A 19,282-nucleotide genomic window follows, 5' to 3' on the forward strand; every position below is an offset into this window, starting at 1 on the left:
GTCAAGTGTGTTGGATCAGGGACACATGGAAAACCTGCAGGACTGCAGCCCTTGTGGGCCCTAATTTGCTGTCTACGTCAGGCGTGTCCACCCCTAAGGCCACAATCCTGCAGATTTTAGATGTCCTGATCCAACACACCTGATTCAAAAAGAATGGATCTCCCTAACAACTTGTTATCGGTGTTATCATGCCCCAGCATGTTGATCCATTTACCTTACTCAGGGGCTGCAGCAGGAAACATCCAAAACCTGCAGGACTGCAGCTCCTCGAGAACTTTGCCCATCCCTGGTCGTGGTCTACATGATGGGCAAAGGTATGGTCATGTTTCAAAAGAAAAAAATAGGGGGGGGGGTTAAACACTATCTGGTGCCCCGCTTCCTATGCTACTGGATCTCTTTAAGGAGCGCTGGAGCAGCAGCAGGCGTCATAAAGGATCCCTACCAACCATCCCACCGTTTCTGAGGGAAACGGCTCAGGAGCATCAGCTGCAGGACCAGCAGGATGCTGAACAGTTTCATTCCCCAAGCAGTGAGATGTGTCCCCCGTACACCACTACCACCCACACACACACACATCTCCACCCCAGCAGGGCATCCCTATAAGCTATTTATACTGTCTGATGTTTATTTTGTGTTCTGGATATTTTATTAGTCACTATTTTATTCTATTATTTGCTCTGCACCTTTGTTTCAGGGAAACAGTTTCGTTTCTCATGTACAGGTACTTAAGAAATGTAAATAAAAGCCAGTCTATCCTATTCTGTTATCACTTGAATTATCTGATGACTCCAGAAATCAGATTGCTGGTGTGCATGTGCGATTATGTGATTCTGTTTCTCTCTACTTGCTTCTGTTATCTAAGATTCAGTTCAGCTTATAAGAAACAAAAGCCAGGAAATTCCAAAAAGTGCCACACATTTACACCTTAGACTCCTCAGTTCAAGTATCTTTTCAGGTTCTAGATGGAAAGAAACAACTTAAAAGGTTGGGAAACTTCAACGTTCTTTTGTCTATTTCCATCCCAGCAGAATCCCCTCCCCCCCTCAGTACCACCCCTACTGCACACACAGAGACTATGATCTTGTAGTTCTTGCTTCACCTCAGTCAAGCTCCAGCGCTTCCAGCCGGCAGCAGCACTGAGCTAACAAGTCTTTGTGCCGGGAGAGAGAGAGAGAGAGAGAGAGGAAGGGGGTTGCAGAGCGGGAGCGAATCAGATGGTGAGAGAGCTGACAGTATGAGGGTGCAGAGGGAGAAGGCATAAGTGCTCTGTACTGCACTGTAGAGCTGGAAACAGAGAGGAGGCATCATGGCAGCACTCGCTGCATCATCACGACACATGGAGATGTTCGGCTGCTGCTGCTAAACAGGGATGCAGAGGAGAGTCTGAAGGCGAGCCAAGGAAACAGGTCAGTAATGATCAGACTGACTCAGAGTCCTTAATGCGTTCAGCAGCACGGGGCACCGAGAGGTTTAATTACGTCACATGATGCTGCTGAGAATCCTCATGCAAGTGTTTGAGATATGGACATGCATGCAGGCAAGTCAGCAGACATGAGCAGGTTTCTGCATGCAGATTGTTGCCTTATATGGCACCAGTAAGAGGCATGGGCACAGGGAATCATCCTCCTGGATGGTCAGACAGATGTAATGTATGCTGCTGTGTTCTACCACAGATTTTAGTGGTTTAATGTTTTGTTTTTCTAGAAGCCAGTGAGCTAGATGAGTGGAAATGCTTGGGATGATGGAGATGGAGACATTTCATGAGAAATGAAGGAAGATGTACCGAGAAGAAGGTCAGAAACGAGGAGCACAAGACGTTTTATAGAAGAGAACAGAAAGACAAAGCCTGTCAGAGAGGGAAACCGTGGCCCAGGACTCAGCCCTGCTGCATATGATGTAATCCTTCAACATTACCAACAGTCCACTCGTCTCTTTTCCAGTTTAATTATACACAAAGTTCAGAGACACACCTCCCAATACCAGGAGGACCTTCTAAATAATGAGAACTCACCGTGTGCTCAAGTCACCTTAGAGATGAAACGTTCCTTAAATCTTCCACAGAAACTATTTTAAAAGGTGCAAAAAAATTTTTTATTTTTTCCAGGTTCAACATGATTCATTATTTTTAAAGCATCACAAAACCTGTCATGGTCACCGTGGCAACGCTGGAGCCCCACTTTCAACATCAGAAATCCAATACGAGGCCACATTCATTTAAAAGAAAAATATCTTTTAGAATTAATTATAGCATGTATGATGGATTTGCACATCACATCATCAAATAAAGAATTTTAACATGTCCACAACAAATAAAAAAAGTTATTCGATAAAAAGAAAATAAAGATTTTAGCATAAAATGTTTAAAAAAAAATAATCTACACATAATTACTTCATTACTGAACACAAATATTAACTATATTTTAAGTGATTTAAGTATCAATGATAAATTAGCAAAGTCACTATTACTCAGTCATGGTACTGAACTCCACAATTAATTAAAAAAATGTTTTATTTATAGAGCAGCTTAGAAACAGGTAGTATAAACAGTTTTAAAAGATCATCCAATTGTCAAGTCTTAACCCTTTAAAGCCTGACCCCAAGATATAATGGCCAGAAAATTCCCATTTTTTGCATCTGAGGTCATTATTGGGCCCTTTAACAAGTAAGTAAAAACAATTTAAAAAAAAAAAATAATGTGCATATATTTACATTTTATTATCGTGTGATGTCAACATATTGTAATGCAAAAGGTATCCACCAGGGGGCAGAAGGCAATCAGATTGTACACAACTGGGTTTTGACTAAAGTTTTTACCATAAAATGATGCAAAAGGACTCAAACTGTATATGTTTAAATATGATAGAGTAGGCATTAAAACATTAAAAGCACCATTGTAAATATCATGCTAATCATAAAGAGCCTCAACATCGCCAATTTTCCATGAAAGCTGATGTCTGAACCATTTCAGAAACCATATGAAACAACTTTCACGTACTGCAGCGTTTTTTTTCCATGCAAGTTCCAGAAGAGGCACATAAAAGGTCCATTTATGCTCCCTAACGTACGTGAACAGGGACATCCGTTTCAAACACCGTCATATGTCGCCACCCTTCATACTGTCACACATCTTTTACATTACCATATTATGAGGTCAATTCATCCACTAGGGGCAGTGTTACGAGTTCACTTCAGAGTTCTGACGTCAGCTTCAGACACCGGTTGGTGGCGGTAATGCACCGAGCAACATACCCGACAGACTCAGAGCCTTTCTTAAAAAGCTCCCACCATGTCTACAGTTCTACCTCTTCTCTAATTTGTTCCTTTCACTGGTCACAAGTCAGCTATACTGCTCAACACTGCCCCTGTGGTTTCCAGTGGTATTGCTCCATTTGCTGCATCAAGCAAAGATTCGCATGACCCCAGAAAATGGACCAAGTTACGCATGTAAAGTGTCTAATAATGTACAACCAGCTTGATTTACAGCTTTTTTCTTCTCCTCTCTCTCTTTTCTTCTGTCCTCCCTGTCAGGTTCAGCATTAACATGTAAATTCAGCTATTCACAAGTTTAAAAATAAAGAATTTAAGGATCAAGTAGAGCCCTAAATCCATAGAGCTCTACTTGGAAAAGTGCATTTGTTCTGCACAACACTGCACCCAGACCCAGACCATCATTCTGCTGCCATGATGCTGGACTGGATAAGAAAAAAGAAATGTATAAATAAACATGAAAAATAATAACAGAAACCGTAAAAGCCTGAGCTACATGTCCACCATTAAAATTAGACTGAGAAAGAACTTCATTTGTGGTTGTACATGAGCTTTAAATGTCTCTCTGTGCAGGTTTGACCAGTGGGAGGATGAGTGGGATCCTGAAGAGAAAGCTTGAGGAGGGACCCTCCCCTTATTTGTCCTCGCAGGGCTCCGATTATGACGAGGTTTCCTGCAGCGACAGCGGCAATAGCAGCGACAGTCTCAACCACTCCATCCCCTCCGGGATTCTAAACGGTAAGTGTAAAGAATTTGTAGAATTAAATTTAGTTGCCAGTTTCATCCTTTGAGGCTCCGATGTGAAGCAAGGATACAGAATCAGATCGTGTCCTTTAACTCTTTATTTTGATGTAGGCCTTAAGGTCAACCCTGTTATCGTTTGATCTCACTCCAGTCTGGGGACCACACAGTTCTTTTTAGAAAAAAAAAGACCGGTTCGCCTTCAGTCCCATGATCACCGCCGTAAATCGGCACTAGCTACTGATCAGTGCAACAACATTTTACTTTGAAAGTGGTGGTACGGCCGTCACATGATCGCTCTACACCAGTCAGAGGCCAGCTTCTGGTAAACTGAAAAGAAAGATGGCTGCCTCCTTGGATTCACTGAGCAGAGAGAAGAAAATGTCCCAAAAATCATGGAAATTGGACAGACAGGAGCTGGATTATATACATAGACATGTTCATGAAGAACGACAAGTTGAATAGATTAAGACACTTTCGCTTTCCAAACTACATTTGATTACATTCTGTTCTTGCTAAGTTTCCTGTGCTTTTCTTTAGAGAAAAGAATCTCTGATCTGCATTTGTTAAATGGCTGTTTTTAGTAGTCTGGAAAAAGGATTGTAATGAATATGTAAATAATAAAAAACTGTATGCTCATGTAGTTGTTTAAGTTTATTAACAACACTTATTTAATTCAAGTCAGTTTAACAGTTTGTCAACTTTGTTTATAAAGCACCTTACGGAACAAAAGTGCTCAAAAGAAAACAGCTAAGAAGCTAAAAGAAAAAAAAAAGTAAAAAGAAAAAACAATAAAAGCTAAACAATAAAAAAAAAAACAAAGTTAAAAAAAAAGCAACTCATGTTGGTTGAAACACCAATGAAATTAAAAACATCATCAGGGGCTGATTTTCTTGTCATCCATGTAATTTTTAAATGTCCATCTGATCTCTTTTTGCTGTTGAAGACCTGTTTTGTCATCATGAGGAAGGTGACATCAGGGTGTTTTTACATGCACAGCAGCAGAATACTGTTAGAGCCCTGATACTGATGTGTTACCATGTAGCTTCAATCTCTTTACCAGGTCTGGTAACAGAACAAGGATTACTGATATAAACAAGGTGACATCAGCTTTGGTACCACAGTGTGTTCAACACTTTTGGGATCCAAATCTTCTCTGGATGCAACTCAACTAGTGCTTTTTGTGGAAAGTGCAAAATAAAGATCTTCCCTGTTGCTTGTGTAGAAGAAGAATTCCTGAAGGCCTTCAACAATCTAGGAAGTAGCTTTAATTTGGATCAGTCAACTTTTGCAATATTTTGTAAATATGTAAGCCATCTGCTCAAAATGTAAATGATGCAAGATACAAAGCATTCTGTACGGCATCATCGCCTTGCCAGAACTATCTACTCCACCTACAAGTGATGCCCTCCGCCAACATTGCAAAAGGACAAACTACCAAGCAGCATTAATGAAGTCATCCTTACAAACAATACGTGCTCCATCACCTGTTGGCCATGGCTGGCACATAGAGGATGGACATTTAAAAATGACATGGATGACAAGAAAACCAGCCCCTGACAGTGTTTTAAGTGTGAGCAGGTAACTGCGAGACAAGCAGATGTTCTTGTGTTTCTGCAGGACATAGATTTATGTTGCCGTCTCAGTCGTGTAAATATGAAAGACAGTGAAGAGAGAAGATGACGGCTGTCCTGACACTGATGGTGAGGACTAAAAGTCCAGCATTTTACATCAGATGGTGTTTTGTTGCAGAATGATCAAATGTTTAAACCATCAAAACAAAGTGATCAAATCCCTTAAAAAGAAAAAAAAAAAAAAAAAAAAAGGCTTTATTTGCATCCGTGTTTCAACCAGAATGAGTTGTTCATTCATTGTTTTTTGTTTTGTTTTGTTTTGTTTAGCTTTTATTGTTTTTTTTTTTGTTGTTTTTTGTTTTTGTTTTATTTAGCTTCTTAGCCTTTTCCTGTTGAGCACTTTTGTTCATTAAGGTGCTTTATAAACAAAGCTGGTTTGGCAAATTGTTCAACTGACTTGAATTAAATAGAATCAGAATTTCTGTGCTGAAGGTGTAAAGGTGGGCTGGCAGCTCTAATATACATGCAGAGGAAACAGTTTGGAGAATGATGTCTGAAACCAGACATTGGACGTATGCATCACTCATTTATTCAGTTAGTTTCGGTTAAAGTGGCAGTTTTGCATCAATGGGCATCACAATGCAGCAGTCAGTGTTTGTGTTACTTCTTGGTTGAATTTATGTAAATATCTGCAGAGTTTTTATGTTAAGTGATGTATTATTTTTTTCAGAGCAGATCTGTAGTCCTAGCATCCAATCAGTTTGAAGATATTGATCTGAAATCATTTTATTTACATTGTATGAAGGTGAGAGCAATTCTAAACCCACATTTTATGCATTTTAGACATTAGGCAGGTGTTGTTGTTGTTGTTTGTTTTAACATGGTAAATCTGTGTTTTACACTTATTTTGTAGTAGAAAACTGGGTCATTAATTGATTAGGGAATCAATAAAGAACGAGATCAATAAGCAGTATTGATAAATATAAAAATCTTTGTTACCATCCTTGTTACCATGGTAATGGCTATCCTCGTCCTGGTGTGACTGGATCACCATCACTAGTTAACACGATAACTTGGCTGAACAGTTATCCTGGTCTGTTTACCAGCATTAGTTACCATGGTAACTCAGCTGATGGCATTGAAGCCACATTGATGGAGCTCTTTGACTTTGTGAGCCAGACTTATGGAAATAAGCAAGGCTTTATTTTAGTTATTTATTTACACAAATAAACATGCCTGGACTTACTAAAGCAGCTAATGCTGTACAAGTTGGCACAAACAAGAGCTGAAATATAGTAATAAATAAACATTTTTATAACCTACCTGGGTGTCCTGGGTGCAGCGTCTCTAAATTTTCTCCATCTTGCTCAAATGCAGGACTGCAAGGTTGGAGGCAAACGGTTGAACAAAATACAGAATTTTAAAGCAACAAAACGCACAACCAATACACTCAATGCTAAACCTGAAACTAGCAAGAAACTCAACTTAGGAGTAACACAGTGGGCTGGGAGGGAGAAGAGCCAGGACTAACAACATGAAGAACAATGATCTGGTGGAGAACAAAGGAAACCAGGCAGATTACATACTGATGACAAACAAGTAGCAGGTGTGGCAATTAGGAAGTACCAGGTGTGACAAGGGAGCAGGAAGTAAACAAGGCAAAATAAAACAAAACAGGAAGCAACACAAACACATTTATTCATCTTTTTCCATTGATTTTAAAAGAAATCCCTGCACCTACTGTTTTTTTAAAGAACATTTGAAGTTGCTTTGGCCAGTAAAATGGTTAAACCTCATGCTTTTTGTGTTACAGTCCTCCAATCAGTCCAGTATTTTTCCAGGAAAGAATACAGAAAAAGCATGAGCTGGTGTGAGCATGGCGCATCCCAGCAGACCACCACACCCAGCAATCGCCTTGGGACAAACTCCCTCTGCTGGCCAACTTTAGCTATAAGTGCACTATTTATGGAGGTGGGACCTTCTTCATTAATAACAACACAAAAGGTGTCACACATGCTTTTCAGCTGTGTTCAGAAGTTACGTCATTCCTGAGTCTAAAGACACAGAAGAGCTAAGCTATTGGTTTCACAGCACCTGCCACGTGTTTGAGAGTCTGTTGGACCATTTGAAACCAGGCTGACTAGAGCTAAATCCTGGCTGAATGACACCACTCAGGTTATCTGATTAGCTACTGACTGGGGAACGTGTTGTTCTCTTACTTCTTGATTTATCTGCAGCTTTTGATACTGTAGATCATGAAATTCTAATAGATGGTCTGAAGCATTGGGTGGGCATCAGAGGCACAGCTCTACAATGGTTCAAGTCAGTTCTGATAGCACAGTTTGTGTCATTCTTGGTGATGATGTGTCCTCTTCTGCCCCTTTCTTATTTGGAGTCCCACAAGGTTCAGTTTTGGGCCCTCTACTCTTTTCTCTAAACCTGATCCCACTAGGTTCCATACTCAAGTAACACAGTATTCCATTTCACTGTTATGCAGATGATAGTCAGATTTATATACTTAATATAAGATCTATGTTTAGATAGATAGATAGATAGATAGATAGATAGATAGATAGATAGATAGATAGATAGATAGTACAACTACCACCACCCCACCAATAACTCTATAGATCTGTATTATTTGGCTCAGTACAACGAACCAGTCATCAAAAACCTGGGTGATTTCTTTTGTTTTCATATTTTAACTTGTGAAGCACATGATGTCCACCTGCTTATGTACATGTGAAGCACATGGGCTCCACATGTGCAAACATGTGGTTTTGGAACCTTTTTGATGTGATCCACATATGAAGAACATGTGAAACATGCAATTTACATGTGGTCCACATGAGTTTCACAGCTGAAATATAAAAACAAAAAATGTAAATTTTTTTGTAAGTGTTATCCAAGTTTTACCTGTAAAACCTTTTGGTTTTTAAAAGCTAAACATTTTCTTATGCTGTCTCCGATCTCTGAATGTCAGCGTCTCTCCAGCGTCAATCGAAGCGACTTCGGGGTCGCAGCGTGCACTTTGAAAGTGTGACGGTCTACTACTTCAGCAGGCGGCAGGGCTTCACCAGCGTGCCCACGCAGGGTGGCAGCACCCTGGGGATGTCGCCACGCCACAGCGGCGTGAAGCGTTTCACGCTCAGCGAGTTCGCCATGGAGCAAAAACGAAGCCATCGGAACATGCTGAAGGATCATCTCAAAGAGGAGAAACTCAACGCCATCAAACTCAAAGTCGGTGGAATAATTCTGCTGCTGGAAACTTGTTACATGTTGGTGGCGGTCTGACTTGTTTTTTCCGACTTTTCCAGCTGACTAAGAACGGCTCAGTGTCATCTGTGGAGGCGGATACTCTCACGGTGGATGACATCTCAGAAGACGACCTAGATGTGGACAACACAGAGGTGGATGATTACTTCTTCCTCCAGCCTCTGACCACGAGGAGGCGCCGGGCCCTCCTGCGAGCTTCGGGGGTCCGTTGCATCGATGTGGAGGAGAAGCACGAGCTGCGCACCCTGCGGATGTCCAGAGAGGAGTGTGGGTGTCGCTGCCGGGGGATTTGTGACCCGGAGACCTGTGCTTGTAGCCTGGCCGGCATTAAGTGCCAGGTAAATGGAACCGTGGTGAGGCCCAACTATAATACTACAGTGTTGTTCACGTCTGTGCAGTAGAAAGATTTACACTGTAATCACACACAAGAAAAGAATTAATATTTCGTTTTTTTCTGCTATACTGACACTGGATCAATTCTCTTTAATGGGAAAACATCATTTAACCCCTCACAGAACAAAGTCTTATTTCTTTTTTTTTTTTTTTTAAAGAAGTAAAATTATTATATTTTTACTTTTATATTTATATTATTATATTTAAATTACTAAATAGATTTTAATTTATGTATTCATTTTATTGTTTTATTTGTTTTTTATATAATTTATTATTTATTGTTTCTAAATTAATTACTACTTAGTTGTTTATTTTTTATATTCCACTCTTTTTTCCTATTTTGAACTGGGACTTCTTTTTAAATGAACAAGAAATAATATAAAGAGGAAATATTGTAAAGTTGTTTTTTTGTTTTTGTTAGTTTGTTTTAGATCATAATAGTCCCCAGAGAGTAAGATTAAAAGTAATCTAGAATTATTTATTTTTCTTTTCCGTTTTGGACCTCTACGGCTCACTTTTAACCCTAGAATCAATTTGCTTATTTTCATTCAATTATTTTACGTATTATTTTCATTTTATTCATTGTTATTAACTCATTTCATATTTACTTGTAGTTTATTTCATTCCAGTATTTTTCTTTTTATCTTCTACTGTAGTTATTTTATTTTTATATAATTGTAAATAAATTCGAGAAGTAATTGTTTATTTAACATAAAGGAATAAATATAAATAATACATATTCATATATAATTAGTTTTTAAATATATATATAATAAATTTATATATATATAATTTTATATATATAAATCATGAATAATTAGTTATTTAATGATAATTTAATTTATATATAATATTTTCATATATAAAAAATAAAGAGAAATGTTATAACATACGCATTACTGCTATTTCTCTCTAAGATACATTTCTGAGATATGTAGTTTATAAGTAATTTCTTTATCAGACTGTTCATGAGATATTTCCTCTCTACACAAGAAGACCATATTTATATATTATACAGACACATACAGACAGTTTATTTTCCTTGTTCTTAAAAGAAAAACTGTTGTTAAACTTATTTTATGTCAGAAGGATAAATTTAGAAAAGTCATAAAGCCAAGAATAAGTTAGGTTTTAATCACCTGTATGTGTGTTTGTCAGAGCTGCCTCAAGTGTCATTTGTTCACGTCCTCAGAAATTATTGCTATGCATTTGCAAGCGGTGATATTAAAGTAACCAGTAGGGGGCAGCGTAGGGATCTATTTGAATAGACATAATAAAAGGGTAAAAGTAGTAGAAAGTTTCAAAGACGAGACGTGGTGTGCTAGTTTGTGGGCCTTACATCCCATCTATGATCCCACTGCTGTCGTATTTTTCTGCTGTGTCCTCAAAATCAGCCAAACACAAACCTGCTTTGTAGTCACCATGTTTATTGTTTTGTTTACATTCAGCACTTCTGTCTGGTCTGAGTTCTCTAAGGCGCCCCCTAGTAACAAAGGTACTATACACCCAAGTATGTGAACGATACACTCCTGATAGAGCTGACTGGCTACAAGAACATGAAGTTAAAAGACAAATATATTCTCAGACTTAAAGCATTAAATTAAAAAGCAAATCAGGACAATACACCTTAACCATTTAACCTTTTAAAGTCTGACCCAAGAAAAAAGGTGGACAAAATGATTTTTTTTATCTGAAATCTTTATTTGGCCCTTTAACAAAATATAAAAGAAATAATAAACAAAATTGTTTGTTGTATATTTAGTATTTATTTCAAATATTGTATTGTTGTATTATTACTGTATCCACCAGGGGGCAGAAGAAAAGTATTACATTTTGTTCAACAGGGTTTTGAGCAAAGTTTTTACCATAAAGTGATGCAAAAGCTCTTAGAAACTGTACATATCAAATATGCATATGGCATTAAAGGGTTAATTACAATTATATTAATACAATAATAACAACATAAAGAATTTAAATATTCAATGAAGATTTAAAGAAATCTAGAAAATATTTGTCTTTGCCCAAATAAGAGCAACATTTTTTTACAGTGTAATTACTGTAAATTTTATATCTTTTAAAATTAAACTACAATTCAAGCTAAATAAAAATAAAAAAAATAAAAAAGTGGACTGGGTTGTTTTTATTTAGTTAGTAAGCTTAAGCTCCTGTACGTAATGTTGTAAATTTTCCACAAACTGCTTTTGGAATTTCGTTTTATTTTATTTTATTTTATTTTAATTTTAATTTTTTATTTTAAAAGTAATTTCTTTTTACTTATTTAAATTTACTATTATTTATGTATATGTTGTTTTTTTTATTATTCATTTATGTAAAACTAATTGTATTGGATTTTATTTCTTTTTGTTTTATTTTTTGTTTTTTTACTTTTTGCTGTATTTGTTTTGTTTTTACGTAATTGTAAATAAATGTAGCCGTTGACGGGTTAATGTTTCTAATTCACATCATTTGTACCACAGATTTATTCATTGTTGGAAATATCTTGAAGATTTAGACCCATGCGTGTTATTTTTCCCCAACATCAAAAAGCACATAATACTTCATTAATATGATCCGTTTTGCTTCTGCTGCATTTCTATGTGTAATAATAATAATAACACCAGATCCTGGAGTTTTTCTGCATGCGTGACCAGCTTTGATGAGTAGCTAGGTTTTCTTTACATGCTGTTTCTGCTGTGTGTAAGTGTGATTTTCTCCCCCAGGTGGATCGTATGTCCTTCCCCTGCGGCTGCACCAAGGACGGCTGTGGCAATGGCACTGGACGCCTGGAGTTCAACCCAATTCGGGTCCGCACCCACTTTCTGCACACCATCATGAAGCTGGAGCTGGAGAAGAGCTGCGAGCAGCAGTATCAGCAGCCAGAGCAGCACCAGCCGCTCATAACCAATGGCAACGGTTACCATGGTGACTCCACCTTGATCCAGCAGCAGCAGCCGAACCTGCCTCTGATGAGCCTGCCACACAATCCCATCATGCATCTCCAGAACACGGGCAACACAGATTTACATCTGGAGGAAGATGAGGAAGAGGAAGAGGACGATGAGGAGGAGGAAGATGATGATGAAGAGGAGGATGAAGCTTATGATGAGGATGGGAGTAGTGTTTGCAGCGGACTGTCAGACTGCAGCACACACAGCCTGGAAACGTTTGACCCCGAGGAGGGAGATGATGACGACGAGGATGACGAGGACGATGAGGAGGAGGAGGAGGAGGAGGAGGAGGAAGAGGAGGAAGACTGGGATTGTTCATTAAATGGACTAAACCCACCACCTTACTCTGTTCCTCTTCCTTCTGTGCTGAGTTACTCTACCAGCACAATGGTGAACCTCAGTAACTCCTTCCATAGCCCATCCTCCATGCAGCGCTACCAAATGGACCAATCCGTAAACAACCCCCCAGCCTTCCTCACTGAAAACATCATCCTCCCCTCTGTGGAGTCTGCCCTGGAATCTGAGATGAATCCAGATTTCCACAACCAAACAGAGCAGCAGAGCATCCCCTGTCATTTCTCTGACTCCATGATGCCTCAAACTTGCTTACATGTAGACCCACATGAGATGAACACTGCCCCCGCTGGTGGGTCTGGCGACCTGCCCCCATCAGCAGACCTCCACCCCAGCTCACAGACTGAGGAAACAAAGAGAGCTCCTCCAGGATCGCCCAGGACTGCAGATGTCTGACGCAATGCTCAAACAGCATCATCAGAGCCTCTGATGATGGAAGTCATATTTGGAAATCTTACATCAAGAATTCATCTTTAAAACTTCGCTATTCTTGATAAGTGCACTTCCAAAGAGCAAATGAGTTGCACATGGAATCAGTTTTGAGCTCAGTTTGTTTCAAAAGACGAAAAAAAAAAAAACACCATTAAACTATGATAAAGTAAGAAACCCCTGTTCCAGGGGCAGAGCTAGACTTTTATACATGGGGTGGCCAGAAGGTGGAAAAGAAATGACTCAGTCTGATGTGTCCTTCCGCTTTACATAATGACAATACATTTTATTACATATGTAATAAATATCTCCCTTTCTCTTCATTCTTATATCTTCCTATACAAATTTAGACTGGTAACAGGTTCTATTTATCCACATTTTCATGCTGTAGCTACTTTAAAATCAACTAGCTGCCTAGCTAGCCTCCTGTTTACATTAACCTTTAAAACTCCAAGCCAGTTTATGATCTGCCTATATGTTTTTATATGTAAAAACCCATGTAGAAGCTGAAGCTTTAATCCTAGTCAGCATCAGACATGTTTTCAGTCTCAGCTGTCAGATCATGAGGCTAAAATGATGTAAAATGAATGTATGAATAGATGTAGCAGCATAAAGGCCGACCAGAAGAAGAAAGCAGAATTTATTACTAACAGAACTTTGTAGAAATAACACACAGATCAACAGTGACCAAACCTTTTCTCATCTCATCGTTCTCTCAAGTCTTGGCTTTCAGGAGAAAAAATATTGTTATTGAAACAAACACACAACAGAAACTATTTCCATGTTTCCACTTTTTCCTCATTTCCAGTTATTCCTGCTACTATTTACCTGCTATCCTCACTAAACCAACTCCAGCTCAGCTGCTTTGTGGCGCCACCATGCATCAGAAAGGTCTTCTTGGCTTTATTCCAGCCATAGAGGAGCATTATTTTTCTTCTTTTCACACACACATAGAACTTTCTGCTCACTGGTTGATCTTTGGCTGCTCCTGATTGGACGTTACCATCAATCTAAGCTCTCTGATTGGTGGAAAGTCTGACAGGAAGTGGCTTCATCATCATGTCCAGGTCTAAATAGAGGTCTCTTAGCAACATAGTGGTGATGATGATGTTTTTATGGTGAAATGTGATAAATAATGCTGTTATCATGGATCATTGTGGATTTACCAGATAGTCTCTGAATAAAACTACATTTAGTGGCTGGATTGTAAACCTCCTGGACGGGATAGAAATGTCTGGAGCTACACATTACTGTTGCTGAGACACTTATGAGGATAGAAGTAATAGTGATCAGGGGCACCAACAATCTTTTAACCCCTTTAAATCCTTGTGTTTCCACCTTAAACAGATTTTTATGTATAAAAAAACTTGTGTACCAACTATTTTATTGAACTATGTTCACTAGCCCCTTGCTGATGGAACAGGAATGTTTTTGGTGCAGCATCATCTGCTGTTGCGGTAGCATTGGCGACTGGTGTGGAAGAAGTGTTTACTGAATGTGCAGTTGTGATTGTAGCCTGGAATAGTATACATTATTCACATCTCAAGAAGCTTAGTTTTCCAGTTTTGTTTACATGTAGGCACTTGAAAGGGAGAATTAAATACATATTTATTTGTTACTTCATCTTGGATGTGCTAACGGATTATGGTTTAAACTGGATTATGTAGTGCTAGCTTAGACTGCACTAACGTGGATAAAAAGGTACTCATTGAGCATCTTGGTTTATTTTCAGCTTGTGAAAATCTTGATGAACTGAGTTGATGTGTATTCCTTAAGTACACTCACAGAAAACTAAATATGAGTATTTCCCCACATTATCTTAAAACTAATCTAGTGCTTGTGCAGAACTAGATTAGCACTGCTACGTAGCTTCATGCTAACATCAGGTAATAGCATTACATAACATTAATGGTTGTACCTGCACAGGGATCTCTTCCAGAAATGTGCAGTCAATCTTTTTAAAGGATGAAAAGTTAGGAAACTACTTAAAAATTTGCTTTAAACTGGGACCGCCAGTCAGAGGTGCCACCCTGGCCACCCCTCTAGCTCCGCCCCTGCTTATTCCCAGGAAATGACCTTGTTAATACAAAAATGTATATATAAGGTGTGCAAAAGTCCTGGACCTGTACGCATGTATTCTGGTTTTGGCTGGCATCTGTATAAAAGAGAAGAAAATTTAAAATTTTAAGAGCGCTTGTTCAGTTTCATCACTTCTGTCATCACTGTGCTGCCGTCTTACTGTTGCTGTCAATGGTCCGTAATTATCTGTACCGCATGTATCATGGCTAGCTACGTCTGTAGAAGTATAAAGGACATTTTTATGGCCCACGGTTAACACGAGCAGTATTTTTATCCGTTTTTAGCAGTATTGGTAACTATTGAGTTGAATATCTCGTCAGCTTATTGGATGACATGTTTTAATTATAAATTTCTTTCCCACTCAGTAAAATTGAATCAAAGCTGAAACCTTATCAGCAATAAATGTTAAACCTACATTGACGTCTGAAACAAAAAATCACTTGTTATGATCGATGTTGAATAAAAGTTGAATTTTCAACCACAACTGACTTTTTTTAGTCTTCATTTATCAGATGTAAAAAGTCACTCTGAGCTTCATTTAGGTTGATTTGATACAGAAACACTGTTTGTGTTTTAATTCAATAATTAATGTAAACAAGTTCATTTTCAGCATTAAAATATTTAATATTATATGCTGTGTTAAAACACACACACACACGGTAAATGGACTTGTACTTATACAGCACTTTTCCAGTCAGTTTGACCACTCAAAGCGCTTTACACTACTTATCACATTCACCCATTCACACCCTGATAGGCACATCGGGAGGCAACATGGGGTTAAGTGTCTTACCCAAGGACACTTCAGCATGTAATCAGTGGAAGCCTGGAATAGATCTGCCTACCTTCTGGTTAAAAGACGATTGCTCTTCCTCCTGAGCTATATATATATATATATATATATATATATATATATATACACACACGCACGCACACACACACACACACACATACATACATACATACATACATACATACATATATATGTATCAGATGGATAAGTCTCACACAGAAAAACTAGAACTGAATGTTGCATTAGCTGAAATTCTACACGGAGAATTATCTGGAACACAGTGAAAAGCTGATGAATTAGTTGATTAAATGCTGGTGATTGTGCATGGTTGTTTCCCTCCATAGTGGCCTGTCCATGGTAGATGCTGCCTCTCACCCAGCTGCAGCTGTTTCAATCAGGTATGGCTGGCTGGCTGGCTGGCTGGCTGGCTGGCTGGCTGGCTGGCTGGATGGATGGATGGATGAATGGATGGATGGATGGCTGGCTGGCTGGATGGCTGGCTGGATGGCTGGCTGGCTGGCTGGCTGGATGGATGATCAACCCCTTACACATGGCTGTATTCTGTTTTTCTACCAGCAGATGGCCCCATGTTCCCTAACAGCTGCTTCATCTCTGTTACTGCTGACATCATCCAACAAGAGGGGAGTTAAATCATCTTTTCTGACGTCAATAAACTTGTTTATTACATTATTGAGCCTCATGACAACCTATAATACTGGTTAGATCAGAGCATCTGTCCTCCGTTATTCAACAAACCAAATTTAAACCGGTTTTCTTCTCATTGACAATAACAGGAAAGATAGAAGCATACAAGTCCTGCTGGGAACATTATTTTCAGTGAAATTAAGATCTGTTTAAGTATTGATAACTCCTGCTGTATACCAGCCATACACACAGTCCACTGGTATTTAAGGGCGAATGCTGTTCCCCCTTTCCTCCTCTCAAGGGCACTCCTGAGCTAACCACAGAGTGATAGCTGCATGAGATGCAGATCATTTAGGAGCATGAGGAAGCTTTATGTCACTAACCAGACTTTGAATGTATGGATATATCTCTTCATGGCTCATTGCATAACCACAAAACAAACACGATGCAGCAGGTGCTGTGCAGCACACACGCACTCCAACATGTTCAGTACAGGCTGTACACCTGGAACACAGCACCATCATTTCACCTGACCCCTTCTCTTCTACAACATAGACCTGTAAGGTGTTCTGGGGAGGCTGGAGGAGGGAAGGAACGCATGTTTGCCTTGTTGTCTGCAAGGTATTCTGGGTAAGCAGCTCGGAAATACTGCTGATCAATCACAGGCAGTGGAGCTGTGATGTTTGGTTGCTTGGCAACAGGAGAAGAAGCAGGAGAAGCTAAGTGTTTTCAGGGTGGGGGTTGTCTCAGCTTTTCACCTCTGTCTCCTTCCTGTCTAGCATAGCAGCAGCTTTTCCTTCACTCCCAGACACATGTGCTCACATGTAAACAGGTTTACATGGAAGTACGTGGAAATATATTTACATACACATTTTATATTTATTTCACACATATATATATATATATATATATATATATAATGTCTTTAGAAATAAGGACATACCTTTGTTAAGCAGAACCATAATATAAACAGATGAAGTTGTTTGAGGAATAATTTTAATATGTAGCTATCTACTGAACTTAAAGGCCTCACATCAACATCACTTTTCAAGTTGGAACATTTTAAGTTATAACTATGGTTTTAAAGAAAAATACTGTTAGAACAGGTCCTCCAGCCAGTCACTTGATTTAAATGGAATGGAAACAAAGCCTATCTGGCTAGCTACATGGTTAGTCACATGGCTAGCTACATGGTTAGTCACATGGCTAGCTACATGGTTAGTCACATGGCTAGCTACATGGGTAGTCACATGGCTAGCTACATGGTTAGTCACATGGCTAGCTACATGGTTAGTCACATGGCTAGCTACATGGGTAGTCACATGGCTAGCTACATGGTTAGTCACATGGCTAGCTACATGGTTAGTCACATGGCTAGCTACATGGTTAGTCACATAGCTAGCTACATGGTTAGTCACATAGCTAGCTACATGGCTAGCTACATGGTTGCCCAGCTGGTAAATGACTGCTAGTCAAGCTGCGTCGTTCAGAAAATTTAGTATATTAAATATATAAACAAACAATGCTGAATAATTATACTAATCTTTTAATTAAAAAAACTTTGGACACCTTATAGAATAATTAAATATAACTTGAAAGTGGAAAGATGTCTTCCTTCATCATGAGTGGGTTAATAGGCATTTCAGTCAACTTCTCTACTCTGTAATTATTGGTGTTATTTTACCAATATCAATTGGTGTTTTTATGCATCTCACAAGAATGAACTCTCACTTTTACACATACACCATTATTTCAGCCACTGCAGCGGATGATAAAACCATAGACCATCTCAATACAACTGTCATGGCAGGTCATCTCAAACCTGCCCATGGATGGTCTAGAGGTGGTGGCTATGCAGCAAATATTTCAGATGCACTGTATTTTGTCAACTTTTCATTTTCTAGTCATTGATAGGTACATTTGCTTCAAATATTGTCATATATCATCATTATACTTCCATGCGTCTTTTACGTTCCTGTGGTTGTTCAGTCAATTCCTCCACTAATGGGCATTGCTGAGTTCAGAGTTCACTCCTGCGTACTGACATCAGTTTCAGACACTGGTTAGTGGCAGTAATGCACCACCCAACACGCTGGACACACTCAGTCTTCAAAAACCCCCGCCATCTCTACAGCTGTCCACATCTCGTCCTCCTTCCTGTTCCTGTTCTTCTCTGGTGTGTTCCTGTCACTGGTTGCATGTCAGCTTTACTGCTCAACACTGCCCCCAGTGGTTTCCTGTGATATTGCTTCATTTGCTGTATCAAGCGCAGGATCCGCAAGGGCCCTCATAATGGACCAAATTACGCATGCAACTGCTGCAGAAGGCGAACAAAATTGTCCATCCGTCCGTCTGCATATCTGTCATCTGCATCCAGCACAAACGAGGACATATTTTCTTCGATGTGAAAAACCTTTCACATTTAAATCAAACTACATGGTGATGTTGTGGCTAGCTGGTAATGTGTGGGTTGTTGTGACCCCGTCTCTCTGTGATGGCGTGGTGAGCTTTTGGGCGTACCTAGCTTAGCCTCTCTCTTAGTAGATGCTGAGATAGACCCTGCAGCAATGCACTGGAATATGCAGGTACGAACATAAACATCTTTTCTACAAAGTAAAAAAGATGTCTTCACCTTTTACTTTCAAGCAAATTACAATGTTGATTAGATGTAGGGCAAAGTTGTCTTTTCACCAGACTTGTTGCTTAAAAGTGTCTGTTTAAGCCTCTTACTTTGTTCGATCATGGCTCTCACCTTCAAATGAATGCATCTTGCATGCAAAGTG

General features: G+C 39.1%; 1 protein-coding gene across 2 annotated transcripts; it reads left to right on the forward strand.

Moving 5' to 3' along the window:
- The first annotated feature begins 1,104 nt into the window (after positions 1–1,104).
- LOC121635223 (cysteine/serine-rich nuclear protein 3-like) lies at positions 1,105–13,528 on the forward strand. Of its 2 annotated transcripts, none has more exons than XM_041978308.1 (5): positions 1,105–1,406; positions 3,841–4,005; positions 8,566–8,822; positions 8,900–9,211; positions 11,972–13,528. In XM_041978308.1, the coding sequence occupies exons 2-5, from the start codon at positions 3,858–3,860 to the stop codon at positions 12,947–12,949; spliced, it is 1,695 nt and encodes a 564-aa protein (XP_041834242.1). In that variant the 5' UTR covers positions 1,105–1,406; positions 3,841–3,857; the 3' UTR covers positions 12,950–13,528. The 2 variants fall into 2 exon arrangements, with proteins under 2 accessions (XP_041834242.1, XP_041834243.1); XM_041978309.1 differs by having other exon boundaries at positions 8,900–9,196.
- Positions 13,529–19,282: the final 5,754 nt, after the last annotated feature.

This window comes from Melanotaenia boesemani, chromosome 24 (genome assembly GCF_017639745.1).
Source record: "Melanotaenia boesemani isolate fMelBoe1 chromosome 24, fMelBoe1.pri, whole genome shotgun sequence".
Classification (NCBI taxonomy): domain Eukaryota; kingdom Metazoa; phylum Chordata; class Actinopteri; order Atheriniformes; family Melanotaeniidae; genus Melanotaenia; species Melanotaenia boesemani.